This window comes from Gymnoscopelus braueri, assembly GCF_963280865.1.
Source record: "Gymnoscopelus braueri genome assembly, chromosome: 20".
In the NCBI taxonomy this organism is placed as follows: Eukaryota; Metazoa; Chordata; class Actinopteri; order Myctophiformes; family Myctophidae; genus Gymnoscopelus; species Gymnoscopelus braueri.
Window position 1 is genome coordinate 44,927,295 of NC_137622.1, and position 9,874 is coordinate 44,937,168.

Sequence of the window (9,874 nt, forward strand, 5' to 3'; positions counted from 1 at the left end):
TGCTGAAGGTGATAATTGCACAGAGCCTCTATGAATGGTTTGGATTTAGAAACATGAGACTGTGTTCTGGACAAAAGTCAACTAATATACACTTTCAATCTCTCCCTGGTGTGATTTGGTTTGACTTTTGTTCAGAATACCCCCAAAAAACAAAAAATCTTATTCACATGTGAATACAAATGTATGCAAATGTTCTTATATGTTCCATTAAAAGCAGCCAGTAAAGTAATGGACAGACTCATTCAGAACGATGCATTCCTTCTTGGAAGTGTTATGAAGCAACCATCGGGTCCAGTGACATTACAAACACTTTCTGTCCCACACGCTCCTTCTAAGTCAGCTGGTTCCTTTAATAATAATAATAATAATAAACTTTATTTGTATAGCCCCTTTCATGACATGAAATGCAGCTCAAAGTGCTTTACAGAGCAACAATACAATTACAGTTACAACCAATTTAACAATAAAGCAAACAAAAATAAAATAAAATAAAAGCAAAAGCATAAAACAACATTAAATAGGCAATACAGTGAGGAATTAAAAATCAACCAAAGAATCAGCTAAAAGCAAGAGTGAAGAAATAGGTCTTGAGCTGTGCTTTAAAGCTATCGACAGAGGCTGCCTGTCTTAGGTGTAATGGGAGTTTATTCCACACTGTCGGTCCGTAAAAGCAGAATGCTGCTTCACCGTATTTTTTATATGTCATTGTAGGCACCTCGAGCAGGTCAGCACTTGAAGACCTGAGGGCCCGGTTTGGAACATATCTCTCTAGGCAGTCAGAGAGGTAGGAAGGTGCCAGACCATTTAGAGCTTTATAAACTATTAAAATAATTTTAAAATCAATCCTAAAAATCCTAAAAACAACAATTTAGAATCTAAAGGAACCAGCTGACTATTGTTTTAGTTGGAAACTAATTTATATGACTTTAGGTTGGCCCGCCGTTATGAGAGACAACAACCTGGGTAAATGTAATGTTTGGCAGCATTCATTCACTCACTCAGAGTTCATGTCTCTGTTCCTGTGTTATGCAACGTTTTTTCTTAATCGCTAAAACACTGAACACCAAATGTTCAGTGGCCAAACGCATTTGTTTTTATACTCCAGTAAAGTGAAAATTTTACTTAAGTACAGTACTTGAGTAAATGTACTCAGTTACTGTCCGCCATTGGTGTCTAGACATGCCAGTGCTTCATTATCAGCCAGTGAATCATAAACGTCTGCCTTCTACCATACAGCCCCCCCCCCCCCGCCGAGAGTGCCTTCTACCATACAGGCCTTTCCTCCCCCCCGTAGAGGAGTTCTGAATGCCTAGAGAGCACGGCTGGGAAGCCAGAGGTCCCAGGTTTGATTCCAACACTTAACCCCTAACTGCCCCTGTACTAGTGCCCACTGCTCCTGATAGGATACTTACAGGAGGTGTTAAAAGCAGATATACCTCATTTCACTGTGTATGCATAATACAGTGACACATACCAGACAGGAGTGTGTGGACTGTAGTATTATTATTATTATGAAGTTATTTGACCGAACCCCATATTCAAGGAAAATGTCTCTCAGACAATGGAATTGGCCTCTGATGACATACTGGAGGAGTGGAGGGTTGGAACACTTCTTTAGAACATTTCTGTCTGTCTGTCTGTCTGTCTGTCTGTCTGTCTGTCTGTCTGTCTGTCTGTCTGTCTGTCTGTCTGTCTGTCTGTCTGTCTGTCTGTCTGTCTGTCTGTCTGTCTGTCTGTCTTTCTTAGAATGTTAAAGGAGGAGAGGCCAAAGGTCAGTAGGTCACCTTATATGATGTGGTCTCTGGATGGGGTTCTGGAGAGGAGGCGGGCAGCAGAGATTTGCACATATTGAAGTTTCTTGACAAGGTCAGAGAGAGAGAGAGAGAGAGAGAGAGAGAGAGAGAGAGAGAGAGAGAGAGAGAGAGAGAGAGAGAGAGAGAGAGAGAGAGAGAGAGAGAGAGAGAGAGAGAGAGAGAGAGAGAGAGGAGAGAGAGAGAGAGAGAGAGAGAGAGAGAGAGAGAGAGAGAGAGAGAGAGAGAGAGAGAGAGAGAGAGAGAGAGAGAGAGAGAGAGGGGAATTTCTAACTATATTGAGAAACAGTGAAACTGTCTGATAGACAATCTGATAAACAGAGAACAGAGAAATGTTGAAACAAGCACATCATTAATGATAAGATAAAAGTAACAACATGTTACAGTAAATACACATCATTAATGATAAGATAAAAGTAACAACATGTAACAGTAAATACACATGATCAGTCTGCCAGCTCTTAAATACATTTAGATCCCTCTCAACCAATCAGGACACAGGGATATGCAGCAATGGTCTTGTATTGTAGCAGCACTTGAACATTTTTGACAGACAGACAGATAGAGAGACAGACAGGCAGAGAGACAGACAGATGTATAACGCAAAAAACAATGGCTACTTTCACTTTCACTTTCTGCTTCGGTGGTTTATTCATATTGTATTTTTTATAAGTTTGTGTCCCGGGGAAACGCCCTATTTATCTTTTGGGTCTCAAGCTAAAAGGTTTGGTAAACATAACAGGGCTTTAAACGCTGCTGGTGTGAAGGGTGTGTTCACACACACTGTGGTGTGAACACTGTTAAACCCCTGTGGAGGGCTCTGGATCCTTATTAAACCATGACAGATTCCTCATGTTAAAACCCTGTCTGAATGGAGGGCTCTGGATCCTTTATTAAACCATGACAGATTCCTCATGTTAAAACCCTGTCTGAATGGAGGGCTCTGGATCCTTTATTAAACCATGACAGATTCCTCATGTTAAAACCCTGTCTGAGTGGAGGGCTCTGGATCCTTATTAAACCATGACAGATTCCTCATGTTAAAACCCTGTCTGAATGGAGGGCTCTGGATCCTTTATTAAACCATGACAGATTCCTCATGTTAAAACCCTGTCTGAATGGAGGGCTCTGGATCCTTTATTAAACCATGACAGATTCCTCATGTTAAAACCCTGTCTGAGTGGAGGGCTCTGGATCCTTATTAAACCATGACAGATTCCTCATGTTAAAACACTGTCTGTCTTAGTTCTACTGGATCTCTGCTCCACTAGTCTTAGTTCTACTGGATCTCTGCTCCACTACTAGTCTTAGTTCTACTGGATCTCTTCTCCACTAGTCTTAGTTCTACTGGATCTCTTCTCCACTAGTCTTAGTTCTACTGGATCTCTTCTCCACTAGTCTTAGTTCTACTGGATCTCTTCTCCACTAGTCTTAGTTCTACTGGATCTCTTCTCCACTAGTCTTAGTTCTACTGGATCTCTACTCCACTAGTCTTAGTTCTACTGGATCTAGCTGATCATGTTAAAACCCTGTCTGAATGGAGGGCTCTGGATCCTTTATTAAACCATGACAGATTCCTCATGTTAAAACCCTGTCTGAGTGGAGGGCTCTGGATCCTTATTAAACCATGACAGATTCCTCATGTTAAAACACTGTCTGTCTTAGTTCTACTGGATCTCTGCTCCACTAGTCTTAGTTCTACTGGATCTCTGCTCCACTACTAGTCTTAGTTCTACTGGATCTCTTCTCCACTAGTCTTAGTTCTACTGGATCTCTTCTCCACTAGTCTTAGTTCTACTGGATCTCTTCTCCACTAGTCTTAGTTCTACTGGATCTCTTCTCCACTAGTCTTAGTTCTACTGGATCTCTTCTCCACTAGTCTTAGTTCTACTGGATCTCTACTCCACTAGTCTTAGTTCTACTGGATCTCTTCTCCACTAGTCTTAGTTCTACTGGATCTCTTCTCCACTAGTCTTAGTTCTACTGGATCTCTTCTCCGCTAGTCATAGTTCTACTGGATCTCTTCTCCACTAGTCTTAGTTCTACTGGATCTCTTCTCCGCTAGTCTTAGTTCTACTGGATCTCTTCTCCACTAGTCTTAGTTCTACTGGATCTCTACTCCACTAGTCTTAGTTCTACTGGATCTCTTCTCCGCTAGTCTTAGTTCTACTGGATCTCTACTCCACTAGTCTTAGTTCTACTGGATCTCTTCTCCGCTAGTCTTAGTTCTACTGGATCTCTTCTCCGCTAGTCTTAGTTCTACTGGATCTCTTCTCCGCTAGTCTTAGTTCTACTGGATCTCTACTCCACTAGTCTTAGTTCTACTGGATCTCTACTCCACTAGTCTCTCACTAACATTTTAGTCCAGTTTTTATTTGTTGACAAAATTGTCAGTATATTTAGTCTTAGTTTTAGTCATCGTAGTTTAGTTTTTTATTTAGTTTTTGTCAGTAAAAAAAGGTAGTCGACCAACATTTGTCGTCATAGTTTTAGTCGACAAAATCAACACTGCTGCAGACTGGCAAAGAACAGAAATCCAAGGCACTCCATCTTTGATGAAAGAGAGTCTGGAGACTTTCTGTCGACACACGTTGGTCATATTGTTGTCTTATTGCTCAAAATAAATCACTGATATTTTTCATCACAGACGGAGTGCCTTCGGATTTATGTTCTTTGCCAGTCTGCTGTCCACACTATCTGGAAGGAGAGCAGAGGAGAGGAGAGTGGAGAGGAGAGGAGAGGAGAGGAGAGTGGAGGAGAGCAGAGGAGAGGAGAGTGGAGAGGAGAAATGAGGAGAAATGAGGAGAGGAGAAATGAGGAGAGGAGAGGAGAGGAGAGGAGAGGAGAGGAGAGGAGAGGAGAGGAGAGGAGAGGAGAGGAGAGGAGAGGAGAGGAGAGGAGAGGAGAGGAGAGGAGAGGAGAGGAGAGTGGAGAGGAGAAATGAGGAGAAATGAGGAGAGGAGAGGAGAGGAGAGGAGAAATGAGGAGAGGAGAGGAGAGGAGAGGAGAGAGGTTCAAATGATGTTCTTCCTATTGATGATTAATGGGAACAGGAATGACATCACTTCCTGTGTTGACCATTAATTCACCTTTTTAGTGGAAGTTTAAAAGCAGCATAAACACAGGAGCACTTCCAGAGCGTGGGATGTTTGTGTGGTTGTCATGGAGACCAGGGACAGAGGGAATGATGGGTAATCTGTTAGAATCATTCAGCTGGTGACATTAAACACACACACACAGACACACACACACACACACACACACACACACACACACACACACACACACACACACACACACACACACACACACACACACACACACACACACACACACTGAACCTTAACGGGCTACTAATACCTGTCCAACACACACACACACACACACTCATGCGTTTCCATCTGAATGGCAAGTGGATTATAAGCAACCATCTATATAAATAACTGTTATGTGATTTTTGTTTTGGTGTTAGGGTTAGTTTGGTTTGTTACGAGTTATCTGACTCGTAACAAAAAGGAGGAAGACACAGTTTTAAAAGTGCACAATATAATACATTTATTTGCAAACTAAACAATAACTAAAACAGACAAAGAATAAGATGAGATTCCACTGTGTAATCAGTTGAATCAAATACAAGAACGCTCGCCCCAAAACACACTCGCCAGGGTCAAATCCGCCGACCTCGGAACTGTCGCCACCAGGTATTCCTAAACTATGTCTAAACCTAACCTTATTCATAACTTAAACCTCAGTAAAACTATGTCTAAACCTAACCTTAACCTCAGTAAAACTATGTCTAAACCTAACCTTATTCCTAACCTTAACCTCAGTAAAACTATGTCTAAACCTAACCTTATTCATAACTTAAACCTCAGTACAACTATGTCTAAACCTAACCTTATTCATAACTTAAACCTCAGTAAAACTATGTCTAAACCTAACCTTATTCCTAACCTTAACCTCAGTAAAACTATGTCTAAACCTAACCTTATTCCTAACATTAACCTCAGTAAAACTATGTCTAAACCTAACCTTATTCATAACTTAAACCTCAGTAAAACTATGTCTAAACCTAACCTTATTCCTAACCTTAACCTCAGTAAACTATGTCTAAACCTAACATTATTCCTAACCTTAACCTCAGTAAAACTATGTCTAAACCTAACATTATTCCTAACCTTAACCTCAGTAAAACTATGTCTAAACCTAACCTTATTCCTAACCTTAACCTCAGTAAAACTATGTCTAAACCTAACATTATTCCTAACCTTAACCTCAGTAAAACTATGTCTAAACCTAACCTTATTCCTAACCTTAACCTCAGTAAAACTATGTCTAAACCTAACATTATTCCTAACCTTAACCTCAGTAAAACTATGTCTAAACCTAACCTTATTCCTAACCTTAACCTCAGTAAAACTATGTCTAAACCTAACATTATTCCTAACCTTAACCTCAGTAAAACTATGTCTAAACCTAACCTTATTCCTAACCTTAACCTCAGTAAAACTATGTCTAAACCTAACCTTATTCATAACCTTAACCTCAGTAAATACGAATACACAACCCGTATTCTCTGGAGATCAGGCTGGAATACAAGAACCGCTGGGGGCGAGCAGTCCACGGAAAAAATGGGGGCGAGGGTGTTTTGTGGCGAGGGTTCCGGTCACCAGTGGAATCAGAATAGATGTGAGGTACAGTACATGTAGTGAGGTGTTGTATGGTGTAGAAATATGATCAACCACTTGAACCCCTGCTGTTTTTTGCGGCACCAAAAACAGCAGATCTACAAGCTACACAACACGTCGCAACCTGCTGTTTTTGGTGTGTAGATGGAAAGTACAGTTGCAACTCAGGTCTGTTTCACTGAGACCAGAGCAAAGGATAAGACCACTTTGGTAGAGGTTTGGGTTGAGTAGTTAGTTACCTTGTCATGATGTGACTCCAAAGGTAAACAACGTTCTATATTGTCTGAATCAGCTTTGTTTGTGTTCGTTTACGTGCTAAAAGAGTGACTTTGAGAGCGGTTTCACCGTACGATGTAAGTCAATGAGGAGCATATGTTGAATTATCAATTTCTAATCAATGGAGCAATTATCTTTTATTTCTTGTCCACCTTTGGAGTTACATCATGGCAAGGTAACTACACAACCCAAACCTCTACCTAAGTGGTCATTCCCTTTAAGTAGTTAAAGTTAACCAATGAACGCAACTAAAGAAGAACCAAATGCTGCCGTCAGGGGAAGAGAGAGAAACACTGACCAGCCCAGTGTTTTACAGGCCAGCTGCTCCCAATACAACTGATTGAAAACCCAATGCCTACAAAGACACACACAGACAGACAGACAGACAGGCAGACAGACAGACAGACAGACAGACAGACAGACAGACAGACAGACAGACAGACAGACAGACAGACAGACAGACAGACAGACAGACAGACAGACAGACAGACAGACAGACAGGAGAACAAGCTCTCTATGCACAGCAGCCGTATTGTACAGATTGGGCCTCTTCCTTACTTCCTTCACTTCCTTGGCGTTAGCCTTCGTTACTATCATTGGTAAGACCTCTAAAGGAAGTAAGGAAGAGGCCCAATTTCTTTACAATATGACTGCTGTGCATAGAGCACCATGGTAGGCCAGACTACAGGGGCTGTGACAGGTATTTTAAGATTATATATATTTTAGCTTTTTCTGCCTTTATTGATAGGAACAGTAAGAAATGGGGAGAGAGAGAGAATTTTTATTTTAATGATCAATCAATTGACTTTTTAATATTAATGTTATATTATCATTAAAATCTCAGTGTTTATTATCTGGGAACCCAGTTCTTGCAATAGTGTAGCATGGAATGGCCTTCCTCTACATATAAGGGATTGTGCTACATTTCCATCTTTTAAATTCAATGTGAAAAGATGGTTGCTTGAAAACCAAAGCTGCAACCATTTGTGATCATATTTTAGGTTCATTTTTAGGCTATGTGATGTTATGTAATTGTATTTCACCGTTTGTCTGTTTTCTGATGTTATTGTTTTTCTGATTTTATGTTTTGTGTGAGGACTGCGGATGAAAATTAGCATCTTTGCTAAATCCGGTGTATTTACGTTCATGTGACGTTCATTAATATGCTCTGTCCTGTCTAAATAAACAAATAAAGTAAGTATACCGGTGGGTCCCGGGCCACAGGTTGAGAACCACCAAATCCAAATAGCCGATCTTCAAACTCACAACTTGTCTCAACAGGCTTTGGCTGAATGTCGGCACCAGAACAGAGACAGGCCTCTGTAGGGTTCATGTGGTTAATCTATAATCTAAACCTCATGACCTCATCACCCTGATACCACAGGTATGTCGGCTCTCTGAGGTCAGAGGTCACACAGGGGTCATTCACTGACCAAACCAAGTGATTTAGTGAGACTGACTGACTGACTGCTTTAAGGTTTGGTTATAAAGAGCTCTAGTCTTCTACCAGACATCACTTTAAAAAGACACTTCTCTATAAACGCATGAAGGAATGTTCCTGCTCTCTCTCTCTCTCTCTCTCTCTCTCTCTCTCTCTCTCTCTCTCTCTCTCTCTCTCTCTCTCTCTCTCTCTCTCTCTCTCTCTCTCTCTCTCTCATCATCAAAACAAAAACATGGGAATAAAGTGATAAACAGAGATGTGTTGCATTGCAACTTAGAGAGAAATCTATCTTATAAACATTGTGTTTCTGTCAGAAATAGTCATTCATCCACATGAGGAAAGGTTAGCTTTGGATACACTTTAGAAACACATGACGGCAGTATTTCAATGTTTTGCGTTCACTCATAAAACCTTTGGGACAAACCTGTCTCCTGGTTAATAGATCATGCTGTAGTGAGACTGTAAATGCACAATGCGGTTGTTTTCAGCCAGAGTGAGACTACAAAGTACACATACATGTTCTACAGGCCGGTCAATAAGACAATAAAGAGATACGCATTTCTGATTTGTCAGACCCATGGCACACACACAGCAGTATCAATCAGAGATGACATAATGAATTCACTTCTCCACTGATGCTGCTGGAAAGTGTGAACGCTTTAACAACTGAACTAACTTACTAGGCTATAAAATCACTGCTACAAGCCAGGGAAATGAGACTAATTGACTTTGTGATTTATTTCCCAAAGCAGCAGCAGTCTGACTAATCTATCTCTTCTCTTCTCTTCTCTTCTCTTCTCTTCTCTTCTCTTCTCTTCTCTTCTCTTCTCTTCTCTTCTCTTCTCTTCTCTTCTCTTCTCTTCTCTTCTCTTCTCTCCTCCTCTCCTCTCTTCTCTCTCCAAACACATAGCTCCTCCCCTCACCCACAGACCCTCCTCTCTCTATAAAGGCAGTGCTGTGAGGCTCCAGCAGTCTAACTGAGCAGGAGGAGGAGGAAGGAAGACGAAGGAGAGACAGAAGAAGAAGAATAACGCTGGTATTAATCTAGCCGTCAGCATGGCCCATTTCCCTCTCCTGGCTCTGGTCATGGTGTCCATCATCACCACTCTCTGCCTCGCTAAGTCTCCTTATCAATCTGTCCTCCAGCACAGCAGGATCAGAGGCAGGCAGCATGGGTGAGTCTCACACACACACACACACACACACACACGCACACGCACACGCACACGCACAGACAGACATGCAGGACAAAAGGCGGTCCGTGCGTAAAGGTTTAGCCACTCCAACAGCACAATGCATACAGGCTGCTACTCTGTTACAGTGAAAGTCATGCATCCAACACTAATAAAGTAAAGTCTACTCAGCAGAATGTCCCGTTGCACCATTATTACATATATATTTTACAGAATTGTCAAAAATGTTTTAAAAGATAATGAATGTTTTGTAAGAATAATCAACATATGCCAAGTAGACCTAACTAGTGATACAAGTTTTCAAATAATTGTTGTGGAGTAAAAAAGTGCAATATTTGCCTGTGAAAAGAAAAGTAGTTGGGTATATAATACAGTAGGTATATAATACAGTAGGTATATAATACAGTAGGTATATAATACAGTAGGTATATAATACAGTAGGTGGCCAGTGACTTTCATAACCTT

General features: G+C 41.0%; 1 protein-coding gene across 2 annotated transcripts in view; it reads left to right on the forward strand.

Annotated features, from left to right (window-relative positions):
- The first annotated feature begins 9,202 nt into the window (after positions 1-9,202).
- tgfbi (transforming growth factor, beta-induced) overlaps positions 9,203-9,874 on the forward strand; it is a 41,653-nt gene continuing 40,981 nt past the window's right edge. For both annotated transcript variants that reach the window (XM_080416814.1, XM_080416813.1), the window contains exon 1: positions 9,203-9,391. In XM_080416814.1, coding sequence (XP_080272940.1) covers positions 9,273-9,391 — 119 coding nt within the window. In that variant the 5' untranslated portion in view covers positions 9,203-9,272. The remainder of the gene's footprint in view (positions 9,392-9,874) is intronic.